Below are 17,871 nucleotides of genomic sequence, written 5' to 3' on the forward strand. Positions count from 1 at the left end.
ATGAATGGGTGCTGAATTTTGTTGAAGAAGTTTTCTTCATCTATGAATATAATTATATGCATTTTTTCCTTATGCTATTTATGTAGTGAATTATATTTGTTGGTATATCTATATTGAACCATCTTCATATCCCTGGAATGAGATCCTATTACCTATAATGTATAATCTTCCTAAAATCTTGTTAAATATGATTTGCTAATAACCTATTAAGAATTTTTACATCTAGGCTCACTTGGGATATTGGTCTCTAGTTTGGGTTTCTAATATGTCATCTGGCTTTGGTATCAGTGTGACACTGGCTTCACAACATGGTTTTGGAAGTATTTCTGGACTTTCTATTTCATGGAATAATTTGAGGAGTGTTGACTTAGTTCTTCTTTAAAGATATTGTAGAATCCAGCTAAAATCAATCTAGTCTTGGACCTCTCTTTGTTGGAAAGCTTTTAACACTATGTCAATCCCATTGATTGCTATTTACCTCTTTAGGTTTTCCACACACTCTTGATTCAATTTTAGTAGGTCATATGTGTCTAGAAATTTATTCTTTTCTTCTGATGTTCCAGTTTATTGAAATGTAAGTTTTCAAAATAGTCCATAATGATCTTCTAGATCTCAGTGATATCTGTGGTGATATCTCCTTTTTTCATCTTTAATTTATTAATTTGATCAATTTGGGTCTACTATTTCTTGGCTAAAGTGATTATAACTCTCATTATCGTTTCAAAGAACCAACTCTTCATTATACTGATCCTTCTTGGTTTTTTAACTCCCTCTTCACTAATTTTGGCTCTGATCTTAATTATTTCCTTCCTTCTACTAGTTTTGAAGTTAGTTTGGTCTTGTTTTCTCAGGACCTAGAGATGCATCATTAAATTGTTTATTTGGGATCATTATTTTATGTATGCCTTCACAGTTATAAAGTTGTTTCTTAGAACCACCTTTACACTGTCCCAGAGATTCTGGCATCTTATCTCTCTATACTCACTTGGTTCTAAGAATTTTTTAATTTCTCCCCTGATGTCTTCAATGGCCATTCAAAGAGTAGTGTTAAATCTCCACATGTTTACATAGCTGCCATAGTTTTTTCTTATTGTTGATTTTCTAATTGCATTCTATATGATTTGATAAGATGCAAGAAATTATATGAATCTTTTTGTGTTTACTAAGACTTGCTTTGTGGTCTAAAATACAGTCTATTTTGGATAAAGTTCCAGTAGCAGTTGAGAAGAAAGTTTATTTAGCTGTTTTGGGATAAAATATTCCATTTGATTTATAGTATTTATTAGGTTTGAGGTATCCTTGCTGATTTTATGTCTAGAGGACCTACTTATTGATGGGTGTGTTGAAACCACCTTGTACTATTTTATTAAGATCTACCTGAACTTTTATATTGAGGTGTGTTTATGTCATTAGGTCTGGTCTACTAATGTTTGAGGCACAAATATTTACTACTACTATACCTTTCTGTTGGATTATTCCCTTTACCAATATGAAGTGAGCTTGTCTCTTTTGATTAATTTTGGATTGAAATATCTCTTGTTGGTTATAATAGTAGCTACTCCTGCTTCTAACAGGCTCCATTTGCATAGAATATCGTTTTTAATCCTTTCACTTTTAGCCTATGGATGTCTTTGCCTAAGAAGTGTATCTCTTGCAGGCAACACATAGATGAGTCTTGTTTTGTAACCCAACCTACCAGTCTATGTCTTTTAATTGAAGAGTTGAGACCATTTACATTCAGTGTTATTGTAGCAAAATGTGTATTTTCTGATATACTGATTAATTTCTAATGTATAATTTGATCTTAATTCTCATTTGCTTAACTATTTTTGTCCTGTCCTGAACTGTGCTATTTTTCTTTCTCTTATTAAAAGATTTCTTTACATATCTTTTGCAGCACTGGCTTAGTAGTCATAAATTTGTTTAGTTTATACTTATCTTGGAAGATTTTTATCTCATTTTCAATTCTGAAGGATGGCTTTGCTGGATATAGCAGTTTCATTTGTAGCATTTGTATTTCTGGGCATGAACTCGTCATTCCCAAGACTATCTAAATTTTAGGGTCTCTTTTAGGAAATCCGATGTTATTTTGATTGGTTTACTATTAAATGTGATCTTACATTTCTCTCCTGAGGCTTTTAAAATTTCTATCCTTATAGTTGGCATTTTAATTATAATGTGTGATAGAAAGGATCTTTCTTGAACTTGTCTATTCAGGGTTCTAAATGTCTCCTTTTATCTATGTCCATCTCATTCCCAAAGTTTAGAAAAATTTATGATATTGTTTTCACTGAAAATATTATCTATGCCATTAGCCTGTATTTCTCTTCCATTCTTGATGAGCGTGATTCTTAAGTTTGATCTCTTAATATTTTCCCAGAGTTCTAGTATATTCTGACCATAATTTTCTTATTTTTTAAATTATGTCTGAATATTCAAAGCTGGCCAATTTGTTTTCAAGCTCGTAAGATTCTTTCAACTGATTAAAAAAAATTAGTTGAAAATCAGACTTTCAACTGATTTTTTAAATTTGATCCATTATGTATTTCATATCCAAGATTTTTCTTTGGTCCTTTTTCATTATCTACTGATTGAATTTTTCATTCATATCCTGTAATGATTTCCTTAAATTTATACAGTTATTTTTCTGTATTTTTTGTAACTCATTGATTTTTTAATATTCATTTTTCTGAATTCTTTAACTTTATTTATTTATTTTTTTGATTTATTCATTTATTTTTGCATTATAATTCTTACTACACCATTATATCATAATTTATCATATTTCTGATTATATATAAGGTATGTTGACACCAAATTCATATCTTCATACGTGTATTTTGTATAATGATGAGGGTCTCCTTTCACCATCCATGCTATTCCCTTTCTCCCTCCTTTTCTCTCTCACCCATATTCCCTATCAAGAGGTAATCTTCCTCCCTTGCTCTCCCTCCCAACCCCATTTTGAGTCACCCCCTTATATCAGAGAAGACATTCGGCATTTGTTTTTTTGGGGATTGACTAACTTCACTTAGCATAATCTTCTCTAATGTCATCCATTTCCCTGCAAATGCCATGATCTTATTCTTTTTTATTGCTGAGTAATATTCCATTGTGTATAAATGCCACTGTTTTTAATCCATTTGTCCACTGAAAGACATCTAGGTTGGCTCCACAGTTTAGCTATTGTGAATTGTGCTGCTATAAACATTGATGTGGGTGTGTCCCTGTAATATGCTGTTTTTAGATCCTTTGGGTATAGTCCGAGAAGAGGAATAGCTGCATGGTAGTTCCATGCACTGGAGAAAGGATAGCATCTTCACAAATGGTGCTGGGAAAACTGCAAATCCATATGCAACAAAATGAAATTAAATCCCTATCTCTCACCATGCACAAAAGTTAACTCAAAATGGATCAAGGATGTAGGGATTAAACCAGAGACTCTGCATCTAATAGAAGAAATAGTAAGCCCTAATCTCCATCACGTGAGGCTAGGCCCCAACTTCCTAATAAGATGACGATAGCACAAGAATTAAAACCAAGAATCAACAAATGGGATGGATTCAAACTAAAAAGTTTTTTCTCAGCAAAAGAAATAATATGTGAGGTGAATAGAGAGCCTACATCCTGGGAACAAATTTTTACCCCTCACACATCAGATAGAGCTCTAATTTCTAGGGTATATAAAGAGCTCAAAAAGATAAGCACCAAAAAAACCCAAATAATCCAATCAATAAATGGACCTAGGAACTGAACAGACACTCCTCAGAAGAGGATATACAATCAATCAACAAATATACAAAAAAATGCTCATCATCTCTAGCAATCAGAGAAATGCAAATTAAAACTACTCTAAGACACCACCTCACTCCAGTAAGAGTGGCAGCCATTATGAAGACAAACAACAACAAGTGCTGGCAAGGATGCAGGAAAAAAGGTACACTCACATACACTGCTAGTGGGACTGCAAATTGGTGCAGCCAATTTGGAAAGCAGTATGGAGATTCCTTGGAAAACTGAATTCTTTATCTTATATTTCATCCCTTCAATATCTTTGAAGTCAGTTTCTAGTGAATTATGAACCCTAGGAGGCATCATATTACCTTGTTTATTCATGTCTCATATATTCCCAAGTTATGATTTGTGCATGTTAGGATGAATTTCCCTTCTACTTTTATGTGGGGGTCTTTTTCAGAAACAGCCTTCTCTTGGTCAAGTATTCAGAGATGACTGCTGTGAATTACTGAATATAACTGGGCTCCTTCTAGTAAGTCAAACAACAGTGTTGTATACAGCAGGGACCATGAGGGACACCCTCTGTGACTGTGCTCCTAGACTTGTCAACTCTATATGTTTTCAGTCTATATTGAGGCCCCTTGTCAGTAGAGTGTCCTCAATCTTTGTGTTATTTCTCTCTGCTGTTACTGTCGGACCACAGTAACAGTGGAACCTAAGAGACTCCTAGTCATTCCTACCTGGGGTCTGGTCATCACTTGGATTTATCATCTCCTCTATTCTTTATGGTACAGTGTGGCTGAAGTTTGAGTGAAGTTTTATTGTATGAAGAGCAAGGTATGCTCTCTCTTAAATGGTTTGGGGTACAGCTCAGTAGCATAGAATTTACTATCACTATCTGTGATAGTGTCACACCAGATTACTAGCATTTCACAGACACGGGGGGAATAAATGATAGCAAAAACAGCAGGCAATAACATATAGTATTAAAGTAAATACCATCAACATCTACAACACATTAATAATCACAAAAATGGTGGGAGTCAAAAATTAATAACAGCAAAAAACGACAATTAGACTAGATATAGCACTGAAGCAAACATCAGCTGTCAAGAACATATGCACAATGCTAATAATCTCAACAACATGAATAGTGGGGGCAGAAATTACTAGATACTTTTAATTGATGGTAAAAATACAGTTCATTAAAAGAAAATGGGATAGAATGGCCAAAGAAAGATTAAAATATTCAAAAGGTAAAAAGAGAGAAAACAGAACAAAGTTAGTAAGTGAAAGCCAAAAAAGAAAGAAGTGGGGGAAAGAAACTAATGGAGAAAGAGCAAAAGAGATAAAGAAAAGAGAATTTATTAGAGGGAGAAAAAAGTAGAAAAACACTAACAGAAGAATAACAAATGGAAAAATTATTTAAGAAGAAAATATGAGTGTATTTATATGAGAACAAACAAAAAATTCTTAATAAAAAATGAAAAGAATTATCTCCACTGGTCAAAACAGTGGTAAAGAATGGATATTCCCTACCTTTGTTAAATTAACCTTTTTACTATTTCTTCTTGGGCTATTCACCCCCATAGAAGAAGCAGTATGGATTATTCAACCTTTCCTTTTGCATTGCCTGCCAATCTGCTGACTGAAATGATTCTCAACTTCCTTGTTCACCAGTACAAGGTCAGATGGAATGGAATGGGAAGTACTATATATTGGAGTTTTGTCCAGAGACACAATCAATGCATTCCTGGGGCAGAGCTAATGCTGAGTTCTAGATAGGAATTCTCTTGATTGGGGTCTAACTCTGATCAGAATTTTAGAACTTTGTCAGGTAGTATCTATGCCGAAGAGATTAGATCATCAGATTAGACCCCCAAGGGCCAGGGAGATGCTCATCTATGCTAGGCAACTGGACCTCAAGTACCTGTCATGAATTTTACTCATAAGGCAGAATAATCAACACAGCGGGTCTCATGCACTAAAGCACCCATGACTACAGCCTTCTAAGACATAGTCCCTAAATATAATCACATTCACCTGTTTGATTTCACAACCCTCTAGAGCTGGTTGGAGCCACCAGACCCAAAGGGAAAGTAAATTACACTTTCCCCCATACCTATGACCTGAATCCTCCTGGATACAATTCTGTGCCTTTTTCAGTCATGTTCTGCCAGGTGCACCCTAGGCCACATGGTAGGTGTTGACCTGAACAGGCTAACAATATTTGCTATGATATACCTACTTCTTACAGTAGCAAGCTCCAGTGTGACTTCACAAGATGGCTTCCCACATCAGCTCCCCCCTGACAAGGTGAGAAACCTAGAACACTTTTTAGTACTCCGGACTGCACTGCAGCCTCTGAATCAGCTAAATTCACAGTGTCCTTATATTCTAGAGGTGTTTCCAAGTTAAATTTGCCACGGTTTCTCTTTCCCCTTGTGTTACCTCTTTCCTCTACAGTGACCTGGCAACACTGTCACCACTGGCGTGGCTCCATATACTCCTTTGTTATCCTCTCTTTGAAGTACCAAACTTTCTGGGTCTCTGAAACTGATTGTCTAATATGGAATTTCAATGAATTCCCTCAGTCAGGCGCCTTGCTGAGAAGCAGTATGCCTGCCGCTTCAATTCCAGGCCATGGGGCAACAGGAGCATGCAGTCTTACCCTACCATGCTATTTTTTTCAGTCCCAAAACATTTTAGGGGAAACAATTTGAGAAAATAGCAGAAGCAAGAAGGTTACTCTCTGACTTTCCCCTGCTTTTCTCCCTTGAAGCAGGTCATAAGAGCCTCATTTGACAAGTTCCAGAGGAAAAGAACTTCCTTAGCTATGAAGACAAAATTTCTGGTGAAGAGAATGAGATGCCCACTGGTTCTAGAGCCTGCATAGGAGATCCTGGGACAACTGACCAAAAAAAAAAATCTAGCAAAAAGGTAAGAATTCTTGCCAAGGCCTGCTCTCCTGGATTTCCTTATAGCATACCAGGGTAAGAGGAAAGTTTAAAAAAAACAAAACAAAACAAAAAAAAACACTTTTTGTCCTCTCCTTTCCAAATTCAGCTTAGCAGGAGAAAAACATTTGTTTAATCTATTACTCTTGTGTAAGTTTGGTTTGGGGTCCCTTCCAGTTACAGATCCTTCTCCTCTCAGGGATAACTATACTGCTTTTTTGTTTGTCTCAACTTATGCCCCAAGATCAGATTGCAGCCTGACTTTCTGCCTGTCTGTGGCATCTTGAGTTTTCAGTTTTGTTTGTGCAGGCACCCAACTTCATGTTACGAGCCCCCAAAATATGGCTGACTCAAAATATGTGTTAGACCCCATTTGCAGTTAGCATACTGAGTGCTGCCAGCTCTGGTGGGGAGGATACCTGTGTCTTTCATTTGGCTCTCTGGGAATGGCTCCATATCTAGGGAGAGCTGCATCTTTCTGTTGGGAAGTCCTTTTTGTTCCACAGTAAATGCTGAAACGTTCATTGTTTTGATTTCAAAGCACTTGGTAGCTTTGGGATAAAAAAGATCAATAGTACCAGGAATATTTACTATTTGTCCTGGCTGAAACCTGACAATATAATACTTGAAAAAAATTTTCTAATTTTTTTAAGAGCAGGGTAGGCTGACATTCAGAAATCGATAGGAGACATATATATTTTTAAGGCCTATCTCAATAGGATCCTGGTTCTCCCATGGGTCGACTTTAAGCCTCTTCAAACCCCTGTGGACTATACACTACATCAACACTCTATCCATGTCCTTAAGCCTAAGCTCCCAAACTGGCACTAATAAGACCTCTACTTTCCATTTTCCCCTGCTCCCCCTTCCTCCTTTTGCCACTTTGTCTTCCATTCAGGTCCCTGAGTCCTTGGATTTGTCCCACTTCCAGTTCCTGCTTTCTCCATTCCTCTGTTCACCACGGCCAGACCTTTCTCCTTCCCACTACAGCCATTTGAAATCTAGGCCCCTTTCTCTCAATGGACTCAATATCCCCAAAAGCACCTTCCTGAGACTGAAAATGGAAAAAAGCCACAACCTCTGTGAGATTACATATCAGGGCAAGGGAAGGTGTTGAAGTCCTCCCCAACAAATACTGGTGGACGGTAACCCAGAACCCCACGGCCAGAAAGACAAGCTCCAACTACCAACTACACAGACCAGTGAGTTACGTTGCCTTTTCTTAACTCACTTGTGGCCAGAATTTAAAGCTCTAAGACCTCGGCATCTGTCTACATGTTTATGTATACGCATGCAGAAAACTAAAAACTAAGGGTGTATAGTTTTGCATTATCCTATTTTTCCAAAAGTAAAAAAGTGAGTTAATCCAGTATCAATAAGGAAAAATTACCATAGTTTCAACGATGATGGTGAGGTTACCCAAGCCGTCAGTCAGAGCTACATAGCTTCCTCCTTTCTCTAAATGTCCAACTGTCTTCAGGTAATACCAACCTGGCTGAGTAAACTGAGTGGTATGAGCTGCAGAAAAGCAGAAAAAAAGTAAAAATGAGATGAAAATGGTCATGATGAGGCTTCTTTTAACAAGTCTGCCTACCAATTTGAGTCTGATTGATTCTAACCAGCTACATTCTATTTTAAAGGAAACTACATTCCAAGTTTTAAATATTTCAAGTTTTAAATGAGTAATTCAGTTAAATGGTGTAGCTGCAAGAAGATTCATGGAACAACTGGTAAAAATAAAAGAACTTGTCAATTCAAGAATATTTATTAGTTTGGGTTTTTTTCCCAAAAGCAAAGTTAAGTCAATCCTCCCAAACTTTGTTCATCTCTATTTAACCCATCCTAACTACAAAAAGAAGGGGGCAGTCATTAAGAAAATTAAGGTACTTCAAAAACTGTATGGTTTCAAACAAATTTGTTTCCACAACATATGTATTTACTGGTCACTTCCAAACCTGGTTCTGAAAATGAATTAAGCAAGCAATATTCCAAGTCCACAGTTAAAAAAAAAAAAGTCTCAAATTAATAAGGGCATATCAGTCTCCTAAGTAGGTTCAAGAATTTAAACATGTAAGAAGCTTGCCAACTAAGATTTCTAAGTCTGAAAATTCAACTTAATTTTTCTGTAGTTTTCAAAGAACAAGTTAAGGAGTTTAGAATGATGTCATGATGACATGATTAATTTCCTAATTACAGATCTGCCTGAGGAAAGCACATCAACAAAACAGAAAATCACCAAAATACAAGTTTAAAATTAAAACAAGTTTACTTTGAATTCATATTTTTCCTCTGAAAGCATCTTATCTATGACTGTGGCTATGATTTTAAAACAAAATGGTTATAAGTGTTTAATATTTTTCAAAAAAGTTTGGAAAAAACAAATTTATTATGAGCCGGGTGTGGTGGCGCACACTTGTAATTCCAGTGGCTCAGGAGGTGGAGGCAAGTGGATTGCAAGTTCAAAGTCAGCCTCAGCAATTTAACAAGGCCCTGAGCAACTCAGAGAGACCTTGTCTCTAATAAAATACAAAATAAGGCTGGGGATGTGGCTGCGTGGTCGAGTGCCCCTAAGTTCAATCTCCAGTACCCCAAAAAATAAATAAACTCAATATGAATCAAATGGACTTTCTCATTTTGTTTGAACTACATTCATAATTAATAGGCTTATATCCCTTCATGAAAAAGTGAAACCATGCCATCCCTTGTCTGCATGATGTCAACTTTACTTGTGACTAATGAATGAAACTATAGAAAAAGCTTTGTTTCAGTGGGAATGGATCAATCTATAGCCCTGTCTTTGAGCTAATATAAATCGTGTCCTGTGTGGGACAGATTTAATTGATGTCCTCCTGGCTTGGAAAAACTCAACTTGTCTCCATCTACAATTCATCTCAAATTCCTTTATTCCATAAAAATTTGTAATTGTTGACTTTTCCTTTAAACTGGTTCTAACATCTATCATTAGAGTAACATAAAATCTTCAGCATGTGCTCTTTTTTTGTCTATGAGAATTATGATTGCATTTTTTCTGAAAATGAGCTTTTAATAAAACCCACCAGTAGATTTAAGGAACCATCTAAAGCCATGATATTTCATACAATGTTTATATTTACTTACTCATTTAATGACTCAATAAATACAGCCCTTGTTAACCAACTTGTTATTTAACCAACTTTTTTATTTATCACCTTCAATTTTGTTACCATACTATTCTAATCAAAATAATTTATGTAAAAAGAAAAACTGTCTCCTAGACTAATTCTAAGACTTTGAGATGCTCTGAATTGGAATGAATCTGAACAAACATATCATCTTATTAGCAATTATCATAACATGATTTTAGACTCAGGTGATTATTTGTCTTCACCACCACACTTCCTTCTTCCCTTTCCCTACCTCACACCATCTTCTCCTTCTCCTTCTTCTTCTCCTCCCCCGACCTTCCTTTCTCTTCCTTTCTTTCTCTTCTCCCACTCTTTTTTTCTAAGGGTCTGGTTTTAGAATAATTATCTATGAAATATAGGAAGTGTCTCATTACAAAAATTATTCTTATAAAACACTGGCTAATCTCACTTAAAATAGAAATACACACTTAAGACATGGACAAGCACACAGTTTATATAATCTCCTCTAGGTGTTTAGATAGTGAGAAATACCAAACCATACCTGTCACCCAGATAGGAGATTCTACCACATAGTGTCCACTCCATGGCTCCTGGGCAGTCATCAATCCACATCGCCCATACGGCAACTGTTCATAGTAACTAGCCACCAAATTCCAAGCGATTGTGCTAAAGGATTTGTTTGATAAAAAAGAAATAACAAAATAAACTGTGAGAAAATGTGTCTATGAACCTCAAGTAAAAACTTTTTATCATGATTATATATGTATGACCATAATAAAATGACCACCCCAAAACCTATAAGTTGCCTAAATGCACTAACATTTTGAAAAATCCACTGTTATATGCATGTAAACATTTCTAATGGAGAATCACACATAATAAAAAACATACAAATGTTTATGAGATATACAAGCTCTTTACTAAACAGTGGTGTAGTCATATAGCTTTTTATTGAATTTTCTTTTTCTTTTTTACACTGTGGTACTGGGGTTTGAACTCAGAGGCACTCTGCCACTAGGCTACCTTCCTAGCCCTTTTTATTTTCTATTTTGAGACAGGATCTCACTAAGTTGCTGAGGTTGGCCTTGAATTTGAGATCCTCCTGCCTCAGCTCTCCTATCCCAGGTCACTGGGATTATACATGTGTACAAATACCATTTCAGCTTGTATAAAGCTATTAATTAGAATAGAAACTTCCATTTCTGGGAAAAGGGAAATATTCAATGAGGTATATTTTCTACATTGGTGTTTCCCAATTTTGCAGAATCACCTGTGGCACTGAATAGAAGGGACAGAGTCCTAGAGCCTTCCTTTTAGCATCTGCTTTGGTTAAATATGTGCAGCTGCCTAGCCGTCAGTAAAATTCCTTTACTCCATAAAGGAGTGCTCACCAGGTGCTTATAAAGACAAGGCAAGTTTGGGAAATACTGCTTTCTGTAACAGAATATATATAGGCATGCAAAATAAAATAGAAATATACTTAAATATCAAAGGAAATTCATAGTGGCATGTTAAGTGAAAAGTATATCACCTAATAGATTACACAGTAAGGTCTCAAATTTGTATTAAAAATATATTTGTGTAAATAAAATACACAAGGACATATACCAATATTTTTAAGGACAGTTACTTCTGGATGGTTAGATCATAGGTGATTTGTATATATCTTCAGTTTCTAAATTCTCTGACAGAAACTTGTTTTATCTTAATACCAAGCAGGCCATGATAAGCATTATTTTTTTCAAAAAGATATCCAAAAAATGCAAATGTATGCCAACAAAAATATATAAGTTGGTTTGCCCTTGTTCTATTTTTCATGGTCTTAGAAGGCTAATTTGAATCTAATTATAATTAAAGTATCAAGCAATTAAGAAATGCTCCCTTTAGGAATAAGTAAAGCTATGTTCTCCCTTAAGAACCTCTTGCGAGTATTGCAAATGAACAGTTCCCAAGTTAAGATGTCCCATGAGGAATCAACCATGCAGACTGTAAGCAGTTAGTCTTATAAAAGTCTTATAAAAAAATGCCCTGTTTTTTTTTTTTTAAGATGACTATTTTAAAAAAATGGTGAAAGAGACAACTACTGTAGATTAAGAGAGACTTTAGGGTCACAGCTTCTACATGGAAAGCATGGTGCTTAATTAGATCTTCCTTTAAGAAAACAGAAAGTGATAAATGACATTTTAGATAATAGTGAAGAAAATCTGAATGTAGACTGGGTATTGGAAATATTTTCAAATGCTTATATGCATGAAAATTACATTCTAATCACGTAAAGAATATCCTTATGCTTTGGAGACAATTAAGTATTTAGGAGTATGGTGTCATGATAATGATATATAATCTATTTCATAACTGTTAATTTAAAATATATGTTGCTTATCAAAAATCACAGAACTGCATGAATCCTACTATATATGTTATACCTCAATTAACACAACTTTACTTAACATATACTATATTCAAATATGGAAAAACAGGTACAGATTAGATGTAAATCAGTTGTAGGTACAGGTATAGATGAAGCCAATAACACAAATGGTAAAATCACTGAATCTACGTTGTGAAAGCCCATCATCCTTCTTTTCTACTTACTATCTAAATTTGCTGTAACAGAAACCCTAAAAGGCTTTTAATAACTTACGAAGTCATGTAGCCGTTGATATAATTTTGATTTAATATGCGACCCCAACAGCCAGCACCCACATCACTGTTTAAAGTGCTAAAATCTTCAGAAGACCAAAGCTTCTTCTGAGTCAGCTGTGCATTTCGAACTGTATGGGTCCCAGGATAATGAGCCCTAGAAAGGAAAAGGCAAAAGTGGGTAAAGGTCAGAATCTGGCATTTAAAAATATTTCTGAGTGAATTAAACACAAGTTTTCTCCAAGGCTCCCTATTTTTAAAAATTGGGCAGCTTCTTTCAGATAGATGACAGAAGCATCTGCTTCCCACATTTCTGTCCCAAGATATTCTTACAATGATAGCAAAAAAGAAAAAGGGGTGGGGATAAACCTACAGTCACACATATGACAGAAAGAAAACGCATTAATGGGTGAGAAAATTCTGGAAACCATAAAATAGAAGGATATGTTGATAGATGGAGATGGAAGAGGACACGGCCTAGAGTGCTCCAAGAAGAGAATGAGGTAAAGATGGGATTCAAACTTTCCAGAGGAAGCTAGAGAGCTTGGGGACAGTAGGAGGGAATAGGCAAGGAGGAGGCCAATAATAAGACTAATGAGTCCATTATATAAAGTAGCACCCTCTTCCTTACTGCTGCCCCTAGCGTCTAGAAAGGAGGACAGCATGCCATTTATTCCCAAGCAAAATACAAAAACAAACAAAACCCTATAGTTAATTCTTTCTCAAATAAAAATAATAAACTATATTTTCAAAGTTAGAAGTTACTATCTCAGAGCTGTTGCAGTTCTCAGCCTGGGTAATTTTGTTCCTGAAGTGGATATTTGTCAAAATCTAAGACATTTTTTCAACTGTCCCACCTGGGCAGGGGAGATTTGCTATACAAGCACTCAATGAATTGGGCCAAAAATGCTACAGAGCATATAAAATGCATAGGACAGACCTCCACAACAAGGAATGTCGAGTGCAAATATCCATAGTGTAGAGAATGAGAAACTGCCAAGAAAATGAAACCCTCCCTCACTCCAGCATTTGAAGGGAGTCAATCTGGTGCAGTATAAATGCATACTTCTTATTGCAGGAGTAAAATACTGCCATACTGATGACTGTGGAAGCAACTGATGACATGAATAAAAATAAGTAAGAAACAGTAATGAAAACAGAAAACCGACTGCCAATCAATAAGAGTGCACGTTAGTTAAATAACTGGAAATAAGAGTGTATACTTTTCAGGTCAACAATTATTTATAAAAAAAATTAACACCATTATAAGCAGAATAAGAAAGATTAGATTATATCAGAATTCCAATCTTTATAGTATGGCATAGCAGTATTCATAACATCAAAAGAATGATCGTGAAGACATGTTTTAGAAATTATGTCCTTGCATAATTATGTTAAATTTCAGAAATCAAAATACTAATACAAACTAGAGATATTTGGCATGTACCAGCTGCTTCTGAGGTTGACTCAAACCAACTGTACGTGGTTGCATGAGGAGGTAGCCAGGTGCGGTCATTGAGCATGCCTGTAATCCTGGCAGCTCGGGAGGTTGAGGCAAGAGGATCTCAAGTTCAAAGCCAGACTCAGCGATAGCGAGCCACTAAGCAACTCAATGAGACCCTGTCTCTAAATAAAATACAAAACAGGGATGGGGATGTGGCTCAGTGTTCAAGTGGCCCTGAGTTCAATCCCTGGTACCCCCACCAAAAAAATAAAATCCCTAGGAATAAATCTAACCAAGATAGTGAAAGACAACTACAACTCAAGTTACAGTACACTGCAGAAAGACATTGAAGAAGACATTATAAGATGGAAATATCTCCCATGTTCATAGATGGGTATAAATAATATTGTCAAATGGTCTTATTTCTGAAAGTGATATTCAAATTCAATGCAACCTTTCAAAACACCAGAGGTATTCTTCATAGAACTAGAAAAATTAGTCCTAAAATTTCTATGAAAAAAAAAATAACTACAGTTGTGCTTGCCTAGCACATGCAAGGCCCTGGGTTTGATCCTAAGCACCACATAACAACAAATAAATAAAATAATGGTATTGTGTCCAACTACAACTAAAAAAATTTTTTTTAAAAGATAACCAAAGCAATGTTAAGCAAAAAGAACAATGTTGGGGGTATCACAATATCTAATTTCAAAATACACTAACCACTGTAAACAGCATGGTACAGGCTTTAAAAACAGACAAGTATATCAATGAAATAGAAGATACAGATATTTACCCACATGGCTACAGCCACCTGATTCTTAATAAAGGTGCCAAAAACATTTCTTAGAGAAAGACAATCTCGGGCTAGGGATGTGGCTCAAGCGGTAGCGCGCTCGCCTGGCATGCGTGCGGCCTGGGTTCGATCCTCAGCACCACATACCAACAAAGATGTTGTGTCCACCGAGAACTAAAAAATAAATATTAAAAAAAATTCTCTCTCTCTCTCCTCTCTCACTCTCTCTTTAAAAAAAAAAATATTTAAAAAAAAAAAGAGAAAGACAATCTCTTTAACAAACAGTGCTGGGGAAATTCAAATATTCTTATGTAAAAGAATGAAACTTAATCCCTACCACCCTGTACAAAATCCAACTCAAAATGGATCAAATACCTAGGAATAACATCTGAAACTGCTAGAAAGAAACAAGAGTTAACATTTTAAGATAAAGTCACAGGCAAACTAGAGACATCTGGCATGTACCAGCTGCTTCTGAGGTTGACTCAAACCAACAGATATGTGGTTACATAAGGAGGTAGCCAGGTGCGATTAGCTCAGAAATAGTAGCAAGAACTGACAAATATCAAATTAAAAATCATCTTCACTGTAAAGGAAACAAAGGCGTACAAACGACTTATGGAATGGGAGAAAAATATTGGCCAACTATTCTTCCAACAGAGAATAAATACCCAGAATATATAATGAACTCAAAAACTAAACACACAAACACGAATCCACGTGCGCGCACACACACATCCAGTCAATAAATGGGCAAATGAACTAAATAGACACTTTTCAAAAGAAGTACAAATATTCAATAACTAGATGAAAAAATGTTCAATATCTTTAGCCATAAGGAAAATACAGAACAAAATTACAATGAGATTCCACTTCACCCTGGTCAGAAGAGCAATCATCAAAAATGCAAATAACAATAAATGCTGGTGAGGATGCAGGGGGAAAGGAACTCTTATACAAACTGCTGGCTGGAATGTAAATTAGTGCAGCCACTATGGAAATCAGTATGGAGGTTCCTCAAAACACTAAAACTAGAACTACCATAAGATATAGGTATACTACCCCTGGATATATACCCAAAGGAATTAAAGTAAGCATGTTATAGAGATATCTGTACACCCCAGTTTATTGTGGTACAAGTCACAATAGCTAAGTCATAGAATCACCCTAGGTATCCAACAATAGATGAATAAATAGAAAATGTGGCAGATGTACACAATGGAATATTATTCAATCATAAAAAAAGAATAAAATCATGTCCTTTGCATAAAACAGGATGAAACATGTTAAATGTAATAAGCCAAACTCAAAAAGTATCATATTTTCTCTCATAATCTGGAGTGGGAGGGACAACATGAGTGTAGTGTGACGCTATTAGAGAAAAAAGGAAAAGGAGGAGGGGTGAGAGGGAAAGGATGAGTAATGGGCAGGTGCACATCATCAAAATATGTATAACATATGTACAATAAAGAGACAATGAAACCCACTATTCTGTATAATTAATATGAAATAATAAACTGCTCTTCAACTTTTTAAAAAATATAACTTAAATAAATTTTCACACTTCTGACTTATTCTTTTATCCCACAACTTCATTCTATGATCATGATATTCAGCTTTGCCTCCTCAGCCAAATATTTAGCTAGTTTTCTATTTAATATTTTTAACTATATTTAATATAATTTAGTTATATTTGAGAAAATGCATCCCTGATGAATCTGATCAAAATATACTTGCATATATTTTTTTAAATCTTAAAAGTATAAGCTATCATGTTTCCTATGACCAATAGATGTTGGGATCGTGAGTGAATTTTAATTCTATTTACAGTTTTCTACATTTTCCAATTTGCTATTTAAAAAAAAAAAAAAAACATGCATAGGAGGGGCTGGGGTTATCACTCAGAGGACGAGCGCTTGCCTAGCATGAGCAAGGCCCTGGGTTCAATCCTCAGCACCACATAAAAATGAATTAATTAATTAAAGATATTGTATCCAACTGCAACTAAAAAATAAATATTAAAAAAACATGCACAGGAATGAGTGACACATACTGCATTCATAAAATAATAAAATTGTTACTACAGTCAAAACCTGAGCAATTTATTAAATGATCTAAATAAATAAGGACAAAATTGATACTAAAATTTGATCCTTTCCCAATGTCCAGATCTATTGCTAGTTCAACAAAATTAGAAGGCTCTTTAAAAATACAGTTTTTAAATATAATACCATCAAGTAAAATTTCCCAATCATTCCACAGCATGATTTTTTCAAACTTTGAATGACAAATACAAGATCCCTCACAATGAACTGACTTTATAGTTTGCCAAGACAGAGCAATGTACCTACACTGAATTGAAAGAAAATTAGAACTTCTGGACAAGGCAGAGCTTGGTGTTAGCCCAGTTTCTGAAACTCCCTAGCACGCCTCCTGAAACCAAACAGACCAACCAGGTGTATTAATAAAGAAGATACCCAGGGCTGGGGCTGGGGCTCAGTAGTAGAGTGCTTGCCTAGCATGTGTGAGAAACTAGGTTCAATTCTCAGCGCCACATGTAAATAAACAAAAATAAAGGTCCATCAACAACTAAAAAAAAAAATTAAAAAACAAGATATTCATAAAGACAAAACATTTGTGAATATCTATACATCAAATAACAAAGCAGCAACTTTCATGAAGTTCAAACTGCATAGGATGAAAAGGAAAAACAGAATTCCTCTAACAAGAGGATTCACTCCTGGTAGCCCTGGATAGCTTAAGAGTACAATGTAATTAAGACACAGAATATCTAAACAGTATAATCAACTGGGTGGGTTATATGTTCAATGTTATATGTATCCTGATACAAACTGTATACTAAGTCGAAAAGAATCTCTTGAGAAAAAATATTTTTCAGTCAAGTAAATTATTTGATATTAAATGACCAGAATGCAATAAAGTTAGGGCTTATTGATAACAAAACAGACTAATATGATAAAGCTAAAGCTCAGAGGAAAATTTACTGCATTAAAATGCCTATATCGTGGATAGAAAAAGAACTCAAATTAGTACTATTAGCTGATATGATTCTATACCTAGAACACCCAAAAAGTTCCACCAGAAAACTTCTAGAACTAGTAAATGAATTCATCAAAGTAGCAGGATATAAAATCAACACCCATAAACTAA

At 35.3% G+C, this 17,871-nt stretch overlaps 1 protein-coding gene across 5 annotated transcripts in view; it reads right to left on the bottom strand.

The window, feature by feature from the left end:
* The window catches only part of Galc (galactosylceramidase), a 74,661-nt gene that overhangs the window by 28,369 nt on the left and 28,421 nt on the right, over positions 1-17,871 (bottom strand). For all 5 annotated transcript variants that reach the window (XM_078050660.1, XM_078050662.1, XM_078050664.1 and 2 more), the window contains 3 exons: positions 12,462-12,617; positions 10,359-10,483; positions 8,083-8,210 (listed from right to left, as the gene is read on the bottom strand). In XM_078050660.1, the coding sequence (XP_077906786.1) occupies positions 8,083-8,210; positions 10,359-10,483; positions 12,462-12,617 (409 nt within the window). The remainder of the gene's footprint in view (positions 1-8,082; positions 8,211-10,358; positions 10,484-12,461; positions 12,618-17,871) is intronic.

The sequence above is a fragment of the Ictidomys tridecemlineatus genome, chromosome 5 (genome assembly GCF_052094955.1).
Source record: "Ictidomys tridecemlineatus isolate mIctTri1 chromosome 5, mIctTri1.hap1, whole genome shotgun sequence".
Lineage (NCBI taxonomy): Eukaryota > Metazoa > Chordata > Mammalia > Rodentia > Sciuridae > Ictidomys > Ictidomys tridecemlineatus.